Source organism: Haemorhous mexicanus, chromosome 6 (genome assembly GCF_027477595.1).
Source record: "Haemorhous mexicanus isolate bHaeMex1 chromosome 6, bHaeMex1.pri, whole genome shotgun sequence".
Taxonomy (NCBI): Eukaryota; Metazoa; Chordata; class Aves; order Passeriformes; family Fringillidae; genus Haemorhous; species Haemorhous mexicanus.
In genome coordinates, this window is record NC_082346.1 from 43115516 (window position 1) to 43131200 (window position 15685).

Genomic DNA, 15685 nt, shown 5'->3' on the forward strand with positions numbered 1-15685 from the left:
ATGCTTTGCATATTCCAAGAGGAACCCGACTGCTTTGGTGAACTTGGTGGCCTCCACCAGAAAAGGAGTGCTATGAGGAAACCATAAGATGTAATGATCTTTACAAGGAACAGACTTGGTATAACAAACATTTGTGATGTTTGACTAGATATTTCCTTAGGCCTTGTTTCTTCTGGCACAGCTGGACTTGTCATGACATGATCTAGAGTGGAATTTGAGGCTTCAGAGCTGAGGAGAAGTAAGAGATTGTGGATCCAACATTTTTGTACCTTCTATTTCACTTTCCAGTTTTCATCTGAAGGAGATAGGAAGGGTATGTACCCAGATGTGTGTAACAAAGCCTTCAGCTGTTGTGCTGGAAGTACTAAATAACTATTTGGTTTGTCCATGCCAAAGTTCTCTCTCTCTTTTTTATTAAATTTTTTTTAATGCAGTTTTTCAGGAAGATAATGACTTCAGAATGTTTGTGTTGGGGGTTTTTTGTTTGTTTTTTTTTTTTTTTTTGTTTGCTTGTATGGCTTTTTGTTTTGTTTTATTTGGGTTTTTTGTTTAGGTTTTTTTTCTGTTTATCCTCTAAAAGAATACTGAGTAGAATGTAGGAAGCACTGATGTTGAGTAGGTTCCTTTTCTAGCTATTTCCACCCCATAATGTGGAATAGGCTGTATAAGGGGACAGAGCCTCAAGTGAACAGTCCACTATCAGATTTCTGGGGTGTTTTCAAGAGTAGTATCAGTGAACATGCTGTGTTTTTATCTTTTGTTACAATACAGCTTTTCTAGTCATGCTTTCCTCAAATTCTGTCAAAGCTCCTTGCATGTTTTGTGCCTGGTGGACCTTTAGAAGAAATGCTGCTAATAGATTAATTTTGAAATATGCAGTGGTCTGTTTGGAGGGAGTAGAGTGGGGCTGGGATTTTCTTCTCTTGCTTGAGGCTTGAAACAAGACTGAAGCTGTGCATAAGACATAAAGCAGCCCTGGGTGACTTAAGATCCTCCTGTTGGATTGAAAAGTGTTGAACGCTTTTCTAGTACATATTAAAAAAAAAAGTAGACACAGTGTGCTGCCATACATCTGTTAAATTGGCAGATATTTAGTAACTTTGTACTGGAAAAGACAATTATAATCTAGATTGGTTGTCTGTGATCACAGCCTGGAGGATTGTAGCTGGGACCTTTACATTGAAGGTATAGGTTTGGGAATTGTGATGGTCATGACAAGCTTGTCCAGGTTTGCCTGAGGGTATAACTCTGTCATCTGATCATACATTAAAAATCTTGGTAGTTTTATTTATCTGAGATTTCCAAAACAGGCAGTGTAATATATTTATTGACATACCTTTTATATCTTAGTTTGAATAAGAGGTACATTGTTAATAAACTACAGTCTTAATTATAAACTTTTGAAGGTGACTCACCAAGCCCAGTTATGTGGGAATCCCAGGGCTTCACTTAGAGCCAACTGCTGAATTGGTGCATTATGCTGGTTTTTGGAGAGGCAGTCTTGTAAGTGGGGAATAACCAGCCTGACTTGTGCCTGAAGTACAGCTGAAGAGAGCATAGGGCCAGGAATAGCTTGTGCTATTCTTGAGCCTTCCCTGTTGTGCTGCTTCTCTGTCCTGTCCAACTTCCCCTCCTTCTGTGTGACAGGAGGGAGCCTGGTGAACCTTTCCTGCTTGGTGCCTGCAGGCTTGATGAGGCCTTGACACATAGTGTGGGGAAGTTATAGTGAAATGGCTCCTTGTTTTGGGGAGAACTCTTAGTAGACTGCTTTTTCTCCTAAACCATGTTTAGACAGTCCTATTTCTGAGCTTGAATAGCTTTAAGGGTCACAGACCATCAGGAACTTGCCATTCAGTTTTACACTGAATTTGAAAAGTAGATTAGAGAAAAAGAATCAAAACTGATCTGAAAACTCAACATTGTTGCAAAAGGCCCAAGGAGCAGCAGCAGCTTGGGGGGAGTTTCCAGTGGGACACGAGGGTTTGCTCTGGGGTTAGAATGCTGAGCTTTGCAGCACCTGCCACTAGCTGCCATGCTGCCGCCTGAGCTCACACCACTCAGCCTTGTGCCACCCTTCCTTCAGTAGCATGGCTTCCTAACTGACACTAGCTCCTCTGGGATATTCACTATTTCTCTGCTGGATTCCTGTGGTTTCCAAAGAATTCAGGTATTTGCTCTGAGCCAAGGAATTCACATTAGCTCACAAGCTGTGCTTAGGCCAGAGCTGGCTGAGCCAGCTGCAGCAGCCCCATCCCTCTTGCAGTAACCCCTGCCCAGCAGCCTGTGCTGCTGAGGGAGTGCAGCTCATTTGTTTCTGCATGGACACCTGGGGTTGGGCTGCAGCCACTTCAGTAGACATTGCCCCATGCAGAAGCTGTGGAGCAGTGTTATTCACTAGATGTACCTGCTGGGCTTCAGGCCAGTGGATAGACTATCATGCCAGAGAGCTTTATGTTGCTTCCTTACTTGTTAGTTAATATAATCAGATTCAGATCACTGAGGTGAATAACTGCTGATTCACTGAGGTGTATAACTACATGACCCCACTGTTGTGCTTAACAGACAGGCTACTAAGCAGTTGTTAGATGTGGTCAGCTCAGTTGTTAATGCTGCTGACAGTTTGAACAATGAGAAACTAGAGAATGTGAGAAAGAGAACATGAGAGGTTCACCAAATCACAGAGTGACTGAGATTGAAGGGATCTGGTCCAACCCCCTGCTCAAGTGAGGCCATCTAGGTCTTGTTGCTCAGGACCATGTCTAGTGGCTTTTGAGTGTCTCCAAGGAGGGAGACTCCACAACCTCCCTGGGAGGCTTGTGCCAGTGCTTGTTATCCTCATGGTGTTTTCTTATGCTCTGAAGGTTTGAAATACTGTTAATGTCAATGCATAAATTGAAAGCATGCAAATTTGTTGTGAAAAGATTAAAAAAGTCTTTTTTTTAATCCCTGTTCCTGCAGACATCTGATAACACTGCTCCTGGATCTTGTTCTTTAACTAGAACTGTTGGAGTAATTTTATTCAGCTTTGATTAGAGAAACTGCTGTCATAGAGGTGTCACCAAAACTCCTTTTTATGTTTAGTAACTTCCTTACAAGCTTTAGCTCCTGTTCATACTCGATTGCTAACTGACATATCAGGTGAATGCTGTCAAACATATTAATGTTGGAGGTAGGGGGATTGTGATGGTCTTTAGACTTCTGTTTTCTGTCCTGTACTGTAAGGAACTATGTTCCCTAAACAAAGTGGCAGCTAATAGACTAACAGAGAGGCTAAGGTCTAGTGCATGGGGAGGAGTGAGGGACTGGGAAAGTGACTCCAAACATAAAACGTGAGGAGCATGCTTGTAAAAGCACTACACTGATTATTTCCAGGACATTTATGCAGGAACTCTGTGTGCAGTCATGGAAAAGTCTATCATAATGTGTGCTTTTTTTGTAGAACTCATTTGAGAGAAGAGGGATTAACTATTCTTTCCTTCTTCCCGCTCAAGTCTTTTCCCTTCTCCTCTTCTTTTCTCAGGCTCTGACTAGATCCTCAAATAAGCATTCCAGAGCTGTCAAGTTTCATGCAAAACCATGTAACATCTTCTGTAAATATTTAATGATCCAGTTTACATGTTTCTGAAATGACTTGCAAACTTTACCTTGTGGTTAATTCATTTCCTGAGGTAATGCTGGAGATAAGACAAAGAGCATTGTACAATCCCTTGGGTAATGTCCTGCCTAAAATTGTGACAGTAAGAGGGTAGTTGCTTAGGTTAAGGCAATGTACGGATGTGGGTTAGGGGCCAAAGTTTGGTGTGGTGGATTTGGGCACTTTTCAGTGTGAGCTCTGACATGTTTTGTGGACTGCTAGGTGAGCAGGGAAAAAGCTTGCTTGGCACTTGTCGAGAAGGCGACCTGTTGCAGGTAGAGCTTAGGTGTGGTTAATAGGCTTTTAATGAACTCTTAGAAGAAAGGGAAGGAAGACTGGAATCTCTGTGTCTGAATACCAAAGGTGAACCTGAAGCATGATAGGGAGGCAGAGAGCTGGCATGTCTCTAGATGTTGTACTTTTAGTCTGGAGGTTGAGAGTAGTTCTGGAGTCTGAAAGAATTAGTGAGGATTTTCCCCTTAATTTTCTTTTTGTGCTGCCCAGGCTACCTGCTGCTGCTATTGCCACCCTTCTGCTTACTTGTGGTTGTTCTTTCTTCCTCTCTGATCCCAGAAAAGGGAAGGGAAATGTGCTGTTGGGGAAGGTGAGCTGTGTAGCAGTGTATCGTTGCTGGTAAGAGAATGCGTTGTAGCCTTCATCCAAGCTGCAATACACCTGTGTCACTTGGCTGTGACCAGCTGAGACATGAGTAGATGTATCAGATCAGTGGAATGTATGAGTATCACTTCTCTGTTCTAAGCTTTGAATTCAGAAATGGAGGGCATCTTCTCTGTCCTGCTGCAGAAAGAGAAGCTGCAGTGAAAGGGAGGGAGGCTGCCAGGGCTGTTCCAAATATGATTGCAGCTACTTCTGCCTGGGAGGCTGTATTACAGGCAGCAGTTTGTGTGGAAACTGACCAATGCACAGTCAACCTCAGTTTAATATTTCCTCTTTCCAGCTGTAGTTTTGGGGTAGAAACTCTCCTATAATATTTCTGCTTAGAGGCTTTTGGAATCTAATCTCTTGTAGACCATGTTAGAATGTATCCTTAATTTTCTTAACTTAGCTCTTTCCTCAGATATTAAAATGACAAGATTCATTAGAAGGGGTGGATCTTTGGGAGGATGGAACTGCAGTAAGGCCAGGTAAACAAGTTAATGAAAGTGAGAATCTTTAGTATCACTTGTAGTTCATTTTCAACAGTGAATACAAGCAATACATAACATCAGGATATGGGTAGGTGCTTCCTGTATTCTTGCTGCTGTGAACTGTGTTACCTCTGTGTAATACATATCTCAGCGATGATCCAGGTTAATGCTGTCAGAGAGGACCTTTCCTCTTGCATCTTTTTTTGCGCCGTCTCCAAGTACATTGGCAGGTGAAAGATGGTTCGGTCATTCAACTTTGAAAACTGATGGTTAGGACTTGTGTTACAGAGAAAGCAAATCTGTATTCAGGCCAAAACAGAGTTGATATTCTTCTGGTGGTGGATACAAAGCAGACACTCATTCCTTTCTTGGCTACCTGCATAATATTTCACATTGTTAACAATAAGAAGAACTGCGGGTTTAGATGAAGTAGGGACAGAAGAATGCACTGAAGTGGCAGAAAACCTTCCTGTCTGACTAGTAGTGGAAAATTTTACCTTTTCCTAGGTTTTTTTCCGCTTGACAAGTCCTACAGCAAAATTCTATGTAAGAATTAAAAGCAGTGTGAATCTAATTGTTGAACACTCAGTCTGCACACACTTTATCAGCAGTGCCTGTTAAGTATGCTGGGTCTCTGTGTTGCAAGGCCTATGGAGTAGTCCAGAACTTGGACAGGAACAGACCACAGTGGGGGAAAATGGCAGTTGCTTGTAGCAGAGTAAGAGATGGTATTAGTAAGCAGAAGATAGTGTTTAGATGAGTTTCCCTTGATAAAATAGTCTTTTTTGGCTGAAGGTGGGTCTCCATGTGTGGACAGTCCAGCCTCTGGTTTAGGAGTACTCTTGGATTCCTGTCTGATTGCAGGCTCCCACATAGCAGCATCCACGAGTAATGCTTTGGCTCAGAAACAGTCCTGTCCTGGCAGATGGGGATCTGGACTCATGTACTTGTGCCTTCATCACTCTTTGGCTGGATTATAGCAATATGAGACACCTGGGCATGAAGCCTTTAGTGTTTAGAAAAATAGTTCATGCAGAATATTGTAGCATATGCTTGTGGTAAGTTCTGTTACTAGGAAAACACAAGTCTTGCCCTTTATTTTCTGTCCCTGCTTAGCATATAGTTTTTGAATTGCTTTTAGGATCTTGGCCCTTATTTTTTAAGTAACGTATATTCTATTCTTAGTAGTGCCCCACAATGAAATTGGAAAAGAACGTTGCCCTTAAATTAAGTAATCTTCTAAAAGATTTTAAGATTCCTCAGGAGTTTATTCTAATTTCTGGTTAACACCTAGAAAAATTTTACAAGCACTGTTTTTCTATTTTTCACTATTACTGTAAGGCCTTTTCCTTTAGAGAAACCTTGGTTTCTCTAAAATAGCACAAAATTTATGCTGAAGCAAGACAATATGTAGTCTGCAAGTCTCTTCTTCCTGGAGAGGACAAGTGTGATGGATGAGCAGCATAGTTACTACAGGGGCAGAAAGATGCAGTGAAGTAGACTCTGAAAAGCTGTAGAACTGTAGAGTACTAAAGGTAATTGTGACTGGTATTTCAGAGGTGGTAACACTCTTCCATCTCAAGTGAGTGCAAAACACAAAAGTGTAAGGAGTGTGGGCTATTTGCTTGCACTGTTCTTCTGATCTGTTACTACTCTGGCATCCAGAAGCTATTGATAGAAGCTCTAGAAATAGCTTGGATTTTCCATTTGCAGACTTGTGCTTAGCATGAAGCTGGTCAAACCAGCTCTGGGTGAATGTATTAAGCATTGGATTATGTTGTTTGAAGCTTGGTCTTTTTAAATAGTAGGGATGAGTAATTTACTGTTTTGGAAGTTTTTGGTGCATTGCTGAAGTTGCCCATGATGTCCTTCAAGATGATAGCATCCTAGCAAAAGAGAAAGCTTAGCTACAAGGAGCTCTGGAATGCAGTGAAATATCTTCTGAATAGATAGTCCCCATGGAAATGTAAAATTCTGAGCATGGAGCTCAGACTACCTAATAATTAAGGATGGTCTCTGTAGAAGGAAGTTAATGCAAGCATTTGAAGGTTGAGAAATACTTCTGTTTAGGGTATTGTCTGTGTCTGCCAGGAGTTCCTATTCTTTTATTTGAGGATGAAAAATTAAAAGCATAAGCTGAAAAGCATGGTGTACCTAATTGCCCTCTGCTTGTAAGTACCAAGGGAGACTTGAAATGGCTCTCTGTTTGTGTTCAGTATCTTTCAGGATCTGGCTGAAAGTATATTTCAACAAATACTTCTGGTATGCTGCCAGTAAAGGATTGTTAAAATGGAGATGATGAAATCATAACAAGGAACCAAATATATGACAGGCTTTTGTCACTGATTGCAAAACAAAAGTGCTAAATCCAGGAAACTTACAGTTAAACTGAAAAGAAATTCAAATACTTTAAGCTGTGGAAATATGTGGAAAGGGGATCCAAACTTCCAAATGCTTTTGTTGCCAGTTGCTCCGACTTTGTACGTAGTTAAAGCTGTAAAAAATATAGTGCAAAAATATTTTTCCCTCTTTTAACCTTGCCATTTAAAATTAGTTATATCATGGGGGGTTTGTTTTCCCCCCTGCTTCTGCACATGTATATAAGGATAAGTTGAAGCATTTTTGTGGATTTGCTGGTATAGTTCTAATGGCAACAGGTATTTCTCAAAATGGCTACCAAGTGAGGGCAGTAATGGCATAGTTTTAACTGAGAAATAAGGTCTTGGCTTTATTGGCAGTTCTTTCTAAAGGAAGGATTGTGGGGGTTTTTTGTCCTTTTTTCTTTTTTTTTCTTTTTTTTTCTTTTTTTTTCTTTTTTTTTCTTTTTTTTTCTTTTTTTTTCTTTTTTTTTCTTTTTTTTCTTTTTTTTTCTTTTTTTCTTTTTTTTCTTTTTTTTTCTTTTTTTCTTTTTTTTCTTTTTTTTCTTTTTTTTCTTTTTTTTTCTTTTTTTTCTTTTTTTTTCTTTTTTTTTCTTTTTTTTTTCTTTTTTTTTCTTCTTTTTTTTTTCTTTTTTTTTTCTTTTTTTTCTTTTTTCTTTTTTTTTTCTTTTTTTTTCTTTTTTTTCTTTTTTTTTCTTTTTTTTTCTTTTTTTCTTTTTTTTTCTTTTTTTTTCTTTTTTTTTCTAGCATGTTAGCTGTCTTTGTGTAGTTCAGCTTCTTCTGACCTGTGGGAAATAATTGGGGAAGGATGAAGAGAGATGACTATTAATGAAAAAAATTGGAGGTGCAGTCTTTTCTGAACATTATTTCGTTGCATAACCAGATGATCCAACTTTCTCTCACTCTTCTATTTTTCCAGAAACCTGTCTCCTTTTTCCTGCACTGAGGCTTCCCCCATATCTACTCCCCTTTTTATGGGGAGCTAACCCTGCTGTGCTTGGTACATACTTTTTGTCTTGCTGGGACTTTTTGGATAGCATGTGTTTGGCTCTGCCCTTATCCTTTCTTACTCCCCTTATCTCTTTTGATACATTGGCATCTTAAGCTCTTGTGGTACAGGAGGATTGTCAGAATGAAGGTGTTTTTTCTCTTGTTGGTTTTTTGTTGTTGTTCGGGGGTTTTTTGAACTGGAGCATGCTTGCTGTTATGAGCTGTGGTGATTATCTGTGGCTCATACTGGTCTTTCTGCCTACTAGGTGCTCTGGTTTCTGCCCTCAATTTTTAAAAATTGATTTTTCTCCATAGTCTGAGACCTAAAATATGTATTGAATCAGGATTACATGTTGTGTAAGAAAAAGAACAGTTACAGCTGGAAAGGAGCTACAATAGTAATCTAGCCCAACTGCAATCTATTGCATTATATTCACATTCTATGACATTAGTTTTTGCTTGATGTGTCCTTTGAGGATAAACTGTATTTTGCATTTGTTGAAGTCTCATTACATGCATTCTCTCCCTGGGGGTTTCTGTTGAGTGGTCTGTATGGTGGTCTGTGATTTGTAGTGACATGCTTGCTGTATTTAGCAAGAATGCCACTTGCTCAAGAAATACTGTGAATTTTTATTCCTCTTTACAGATTTGCAACAGTGAGATATGACCAGGCATCCAAGAACATTAAAAACCAGTTCATGCATCTGACCAACTACAGTGTCAACAAGAAGAGTGGAGATTATGTCAGGTACTTGGCTGGAAAATGGAACCTTTTCTTCGAGGCTGGGTCAGTTTACCTGAGTTGGTCTAATGCTGATCTATGGAGGCAGGCCAGTGGTGTCAGTCTCTTTCTTTCATTTATTTTTAGCTGTGATGATCCTGAAGTAGAGGATTATGGAAACAAGTGGAGCATGAGTGCAATGCTGAGGTACTTAAAACAAGAGGGGAGAGACACTGCAGGTCAGTAAAAATCTTGTTCTGTTATTTCTTTGTTGGATTTGATCATCTCAGTAGTGTGAATTCTAAGAAGTCAAGGAAGAGCCCCAGTGAGTCCCATTTAGCACCAGAGCAGGTTGGAAGGAAGCATTGTTCCTTACTCATGAGAGCTGTGCATTTATTCCCTATCCCCAGAGATAAGGCCTAACTCCTTCCTTTTTGCAACTAGTGTTCTGAGACTTTCTCAGGGTGTGTTACTTAATATTTTACCTACATTTCCCGTTTCTTAAGGTCATTCCATTCCTTCTAAAAGCTTCCCTCCCTCTACTGCTCCCATGGCCTGTTCAGTCTGATGAGTGACCAACCTCTGGACAACTGTGCCAGTTTGAATGACTCTTGGATGTGGTGTCATCTTTCCATGGCTCAGGTTTTTGCTGGGTGTTTTCATTTAGTCTGTGTTTCATACAAAATAGCTCCCTCTTCCACACCTTTGCCGGGTCTGCTGGGAGTAACTGCATCTGCAGAGCAGAATCCAGGTATATCCTTTAAGGGATAATTTACCTGTGATATTGAGGCATCAGTAAAATTACTGATAGCAGCTATGGCCCATATTGCTAATGTTGCCAAGGAACACTCAAATGTTGGAGAAAGGGGTTTGAATCTGGCTTTCAGATGGAAGTAGACTTTTTTCCATCATGTGTGTGCATGGCAGTCCAATCCATTGCACCATATGTGTTCAGCCAGCTGTGAATGTGCCATTATTAATATTAACAGATCTCCACACCTCACCCCAACCTCAAGTATAAAATACACACTTTTAATAATTAACCAAACTAGTGAGCAATGCAAGCAGATTTCTTTAACTGTCCATTACAAGACGTGCACCTTTCTCTGATGCATCTGGTTCTGGCCATAGGGAGGCAGAATGCTGGCTCAGAAGTGCAGGCCTTGTCTGGGCTGGCCGGGTATTTGTGCTCTGGGTTGTTTATGTGTGCTGGGATGTTTCCATGCTGTGTTGGTTCCACTTAGTTGTTTTCTGGTACAGAAGTTCACATCTGAATTTGCTTGCATGCTCTTTCTGTAATTGTTCAGGTCCCTGCATGTCATCATCTGAGCATGAGAAATAGTAATTGTAGACCTAAAGTAAACTTTCTAGTCAAGTGGTTTCTAGAAGATTCTCTTTGAAGCAGTGATTGCCAGATGTCTGTGTGGATTTGCTTGTGCTCCCTTTGAGAGGTGGGGAAGCCTGTCCTTTCATCTTTATTAACTTCTGAGACTATGACTCCAGTATTTGTTAATTTCTCCCTTCTCTCACTTCCCTATTGCTTGTCCTTGAAAACAAAACCAGTGTGATGTTCTTTCTATCGCATGACTCATCCCAAGTCCAGTGTAGAATCCAGGTCTATGTCTAATGTGCATCTTTTCTTGCCTTTTGCTTCCTCTGTCTGCCTAGATGCCTGTTCCTGAGCTCTTCACAGGCTCGTGCAGGAGCTGGAGAGTGCTTTCTTGCTATGGGTTGACTATAGTTAGCAGGACTGGGAGCTGTCTCCAGTCATAAAATTTTGAAAAGATTTATGAACTTTGGTGTGGGAACAGCTGCTTTAGAGGAAGGTGCAGTGTCACAGAACAGTTATAAAAGTTCACAAGAAAAATTTTTATATCTCGGTGCTATGGCTTATTCTCTGTAGTTTGAAGGCTTATCTCACTAACCCACTCCTAACTTTTGTTTAATCCTTCCTATACTCTGAGTGGGCAGTGGTCAGACTCCAGCTGACTTGTACTGGTGTGTTTGCCATGTTTGTTTACCTGCACTGGACATATGCTCACATTTATCATTCTCACATTCTCATTTGTGAGTATTTTTGCACTAAGATATGTATGCATGTCTGTTTACTTAGGCTTGCATGGATTTCCAAGCATCATTGCTTTGTCATCCATAGGGTCTCATGTGCTTTGATTCACAAAGGTGTATCTCCATTTGCATATTCTCGTGCCTTCCTGGATATTATGTGTTACTTCACAATCTACTTTTTTCCTTTTTCCTCCTCCCTCCCCTTCCCTCCTTGCAGCACTGATGGCCAACGTGGAGGACTTGATTATCAAGACTCTAGTTTCTGCTGAGCTGTCCATTGCATCAGCTTGTAAAAGTTTTCTTTCACATCGTGGCAGCTGCTTCGGTAAGACACTGGGGACATCTTTGTTGATTGCCTCTTGAGTTCTGTTTGGAATCTCCAGCTTTGTCATGCTAGAGAGAAATGTGCATTCCCTAGTGCAAGAAAGCTGGATACTAATTTGGTTGTTTTGGTTTGTTTGGTTTGTTTTTTTGGTTTTTTTTTTTAGCATAAGCTTCGGTTTGGGCAGGGGGCATCGAATCTCAGCTCACCCTGTGTCAGCACTATTGATCAGGGTCTCCTGTAAGGAAATGAAAATAGGATGATGAAAAAGGACTTGAAAGGGAACTTGGGGAAGTGCTGGAAAGTTGGTGATTTCCTAGTGCCCTTGCAAAGAATGGCTGTGGGTGATTAAACACGTTTTTAGAGCATTTGCTATTTTCTCTTGAACCACCTAGCAGTGTAGTTTTGCATTTTCCTAGTGCGTGTGAGGATGGGGAGAGGCCGTGTGTGGCCGTGCCTGGAATGCCGGTGGCGGCGGATGGTCTGCGCTGGAGCGAGAGCGCCGCGCGGGGGCGGCCGAGGCCGCTCCTGGCAGGAGCTGCGGGCAGCGCTGTGCGCTGGCAGCGGCACTGCGGAGCTCCCTGCCAGCACATGCTGGGACCAGCTCCAGAGAGCAGCGGCTGGTACCACAGTGTGCCTTCTCCCACTTTCCAGTGGCTGCTTCCCAACCTTCCCTAAAGAGGCCTCCTCCTGCTCCTAGCCGTCCTTCACTCATGTGAGTGCATGCACGAAGATGATGTCTCAGTCAGTACTTAAACCAAAGGCCGAGCTTGGCTTAGGCTATCCTGTGTTTAGGTATTAGAACTTATATTTAAACTAGCTGTGACAGGTCAAATCCCTTTATGTGGTCCTTGAGTTGCACTTAGATATTGACAATTCTGCAGCTTTCAACACTCCAGCATAAAAGCATCTTTGGATATTTGAGAGTTATAAGACAGTCAGGAATCAAGGAGCCATGACTAATAGGTTTTTTAGTTACCTCCCAAAACTAGCTACCTCTCCCACCGTAGTTTCTCCTCACTGACTCTGGTACCTTTGTTCTAAGTTGAAGGACCTGGTCATACATGGGGATTTATGAATTAGATAATAGTCTCAGTGAAATGGCACTTTATTTTCTAGTTGAAAAAAAGACATGTCAAAACCACTTTAGCTGCCTCTTTTTTTGGCTTCTCTCCTTTCCTTCCTCAGTTGTGTCTCTAGAACTGTGTATATGGAAACTAATGTTCCTAATGTACTTTCTGCTTTGCCTGGCTCCGAGGTTATCCCACTTCCTGCTGCCTCCCCAGGGCTGCAGTAACCACCCTCTCAGATGCTCCCCCACAAATAAACTGTTTTGTTCCATTTATTTCAGTGTAAACATAAATTAAGAGCTTCCCAGGAAAGAGAGCTTAAGTAGGAGCCATACTGCTTCCCTAGGGAGACTTAGGCATTTCCAGAGTTTAGTACTTTCTGCCACCTTCCCCCACAATTAAGTGGTGGTTCTTGTCTCAAGGATTTGAACTTCCATCATGCTGCATGGTTCATTTGTCATCTCTGTGTCTTATTCTGACACTTTTTGGTTGTATGACTTTTAACCTTGCAAATATTCAGTTTTTCTAGCTGGAAGTGTTCATAATGGTCCAGTTTATGGTTGTTAGCATGAAGGAGAAAACTGCAAACGAAGACGTCAAAGCAGCATGTTGAGTCTCAAACAAGAGCCTTTTTTTTTTTTTTTTTAAATTCTGAGTTGTGAACAATGAAACTGAGTGTGTGTCCTGATGAGGGCTGATCATGTGAAAAGCATCTCAGACTTCAGAAACCTTTATCTGAAATTCAGATGCAGAGATGGGTCTTGTTTGGAAAACTTCTAAAAAAATATAACTAAGTTGTATTCTACTCTAGTGCTTGTAATGCTGTTATAGGGAATACAACTCCTGTATAATTGCCATTTTCTTCCTAAAAAATTAAATCACAAGTACTTATTTGTCCAGATGAGGTTGCCCACTTTATTTCTCTAATTGTTTAGTACTGCAGTGGTCCTTCAGTTCTTTCACAAGTAAATGTTTTTATATGTAATGTACTTGTTTCCTGGATTTAAAGCAAGAGAGTTTATTCATGGCTTCTTCATTTTCTGGGACTGGTGAGACAGGCTGATTCCTGCTACCAATGCGTGCCTAGAAAGAGAGAATGCTAGGTCAGGAGGGTCCTTTTTCTCATGTCAAAACAGAGTGCTGGTGACAGTTTGTGTAAAGAGTGAGTTCCATTTTGGCCATGTATTGTGAGCTATTTACTGCATTCTACTAATAGTCAGCTTTCAAAGGACTTGGGATGCTCAGTTTTGTTCCTCTGAAGTGCATCACAAAAGCACTGCAAGTGCTACATGATTTTGTTGCCTTGTTCATGCACTTATTAACAAAGTGATCCCAGTCATCTGTTTTGTTGTTTGTAATTAGCTATAATTCCTTATGTAAAATTAAGCTCCTAGTTAAAATTGTTTCAACCAGTAATTCCAGAGGAGGGCATGCTGTAGCTCTCCAGATCACTGCACTATTCTGAAGCTGGTCACCATCTGAGTCAATGGTTACCTCTGGAACCTTCTTTGAGAGAAAGATAGATAGATTTTGCACTTATTTAAGGGATGTGACATCTCAGTGTGGGAACAGGAGGTACAATAGGGCTGCACATGCCCAAGCTGATTACAGACTGCATTTTTCTCCCACCTGAAGTAAGCACTTCTGGGTAGGCTAGAAAAGTCAGTAAAGCCTGCTTTCAGGCAGAATGAAAAATCTCCCTGTGGGATTGGTTTAGTAGGGTAGGAAATGAAGGCGGCTTGTGCAGCACATATTTTTGCCAGCAGCCAGGTAGCACCATTTTCTGCACTCACTGAAATATGAGTCTAAAGAAGCAACAGATTGAAGTCCTCTTGTTTCATTTATATTCTAGTAAACCCAGCTGTGACACTGTTGAGCTTGTCTGCAATCAAGAAGGCAGGCCAGGATAGGGTAATGGATTTCTTATTTAGCTGCTTCTGTGTCTTAAGGGTGAATTGGTCAGGCTTTTGCTTCTAATCACATCTATATTGAGATAAAAGCAAACAATAAACTATTGTATGACTTGAGTGGTGCTGATCTGGAGCTAAATGCTTTAAAAAGTCTTCATTTGTGCCGAATCACCAGTTTCTCAACTGCCTGTGTTGCTGTTTTTCATGAACATTTAGCTTTCTTAGTGGTGGCAGTTGACCTATTTAGGGGAGGCCTTTTGATTGAAGTTTTGAACAGTGCTGACCTGCTCCATTATGAGTTTTCCAGGGCACTAAAAACTTGACATTTTTAAGGAATTTCTGTACACACTTACTTGATGTGAGATGGGTCTATGCTTAGTGACTTAAGATGATACAAATACTGTACATATTTTTTATGTTTTTTTAGTTTCTTACATTGTATGTCACAGAAAAGCTGAACAGGGATTTCTACCATTACCTTTTTTTTTTTTTACCAAGTTTAATCCATTCTATTTTTATAGCCTTAGCATCAGTCTTTGCTTTGAAGCCAGTATGTAAAGATGACATTGGAATCTGAAAAAGGTTGTAGACTCCTCTGGCTGCGAGCAGATTCAGGAGGCCTGTACCCTTCATGACAGGTGTTTTGATGATCTTATGGGCGAGGTAGATTTTGTAATGTAACTATATCTTCAAATTTGACTCAACTGTCAGCTGAGTGTGAAGGGTAAAATGAGTTCAAGGGAGAGGTCTTCTAGTCATAGCTTCTGTAGGAACGGGGGCTCTGTCCCTGCACTGTTTTTCTTACTTGTTACTTTGTGGCTCTAAATGGTACCCATCTGATATTGATGATTAAGTACCCAGAGCTTGGTTGGAAGATTGAAAATCCCTGTTGCTACAGGAACTTTGTTTCTTTAGGAAGTTGTTCTCAGCTTGGTAGCACCAGTTTTCTTCCTCAGAAGGCTGGAGCAGACCTAAACAACTTTTATGGTTGTTTCTGGGAGACTTGGGAAATGACCAGCATTGTCAATTTATCATCAATGGACTTGTGTTACCAAAGTCAGAATCAACCCTGGCTTGTCATTCTGTCTTCTACTGCCACTGGTTCCTGTGGTGGCATTAGGGCCTTCACCACACAGATGACGTCAAAGTGAGGAACACCAGTTTATTCTCGCCTCGTGGCCTTCTCGGAGTGTAAGAGCTTGAAATCAGAAGAACTTGGGCTAATGAGGTTGGGAAACATGCTCTCTTTATCCTTCACTTCATGTATCTATCAGTAGAGTCAGATGGCTTTTATTTTGGTCTACCTAATATTATATTTTGTTAATTTGGGCACTTGAGTTTGTTGAGGATCAAGTAGCTGCATATCTGCTCTTTCATTCCTTGTAAGAAGTTAAGTGGTGTCCTGCAGTGGCTACTGGGATATTAACCTCTTCACTCACTCTGGT

General features: G+C 40.9%; 1 protein-coding gene across 6 annotated transcripts in view; it reads left to right on the forward strand.

The window, feature by feature from the left end:
* The window catches only part of TTLL5 (tubulin tyrosine ligase like 5), a 129190-nt gene that overhangs the window by 13487 nt on the left and 100018 nt on the right, over positions 1 to 15685 (forward strand). For all 6 annotated transcript variants that reach the window (XR_009486985.1, XM_059850018.1, XM_059850017.1 and 3 more), the window contains exons 10-12: positions 8797 to 8898; positions 9019 to 9110; positions 11156 to 11263. Coding sequence is in view for 5 of the 6 variants with exons in the window: in XM_059850018.1 (XP_059706001.1) it covers positions 8797 to 8898; positions 9019 to 9110; positions 11156 to 11263 (302 nt within the window). In the remaining variant the exon portion in view is untranslated. The remainder of the gene's footprint in view (positions 1 to 8796; positions 8899 to 9018; positions 9111 to 11155; positions 11264 to 15685) is intronic.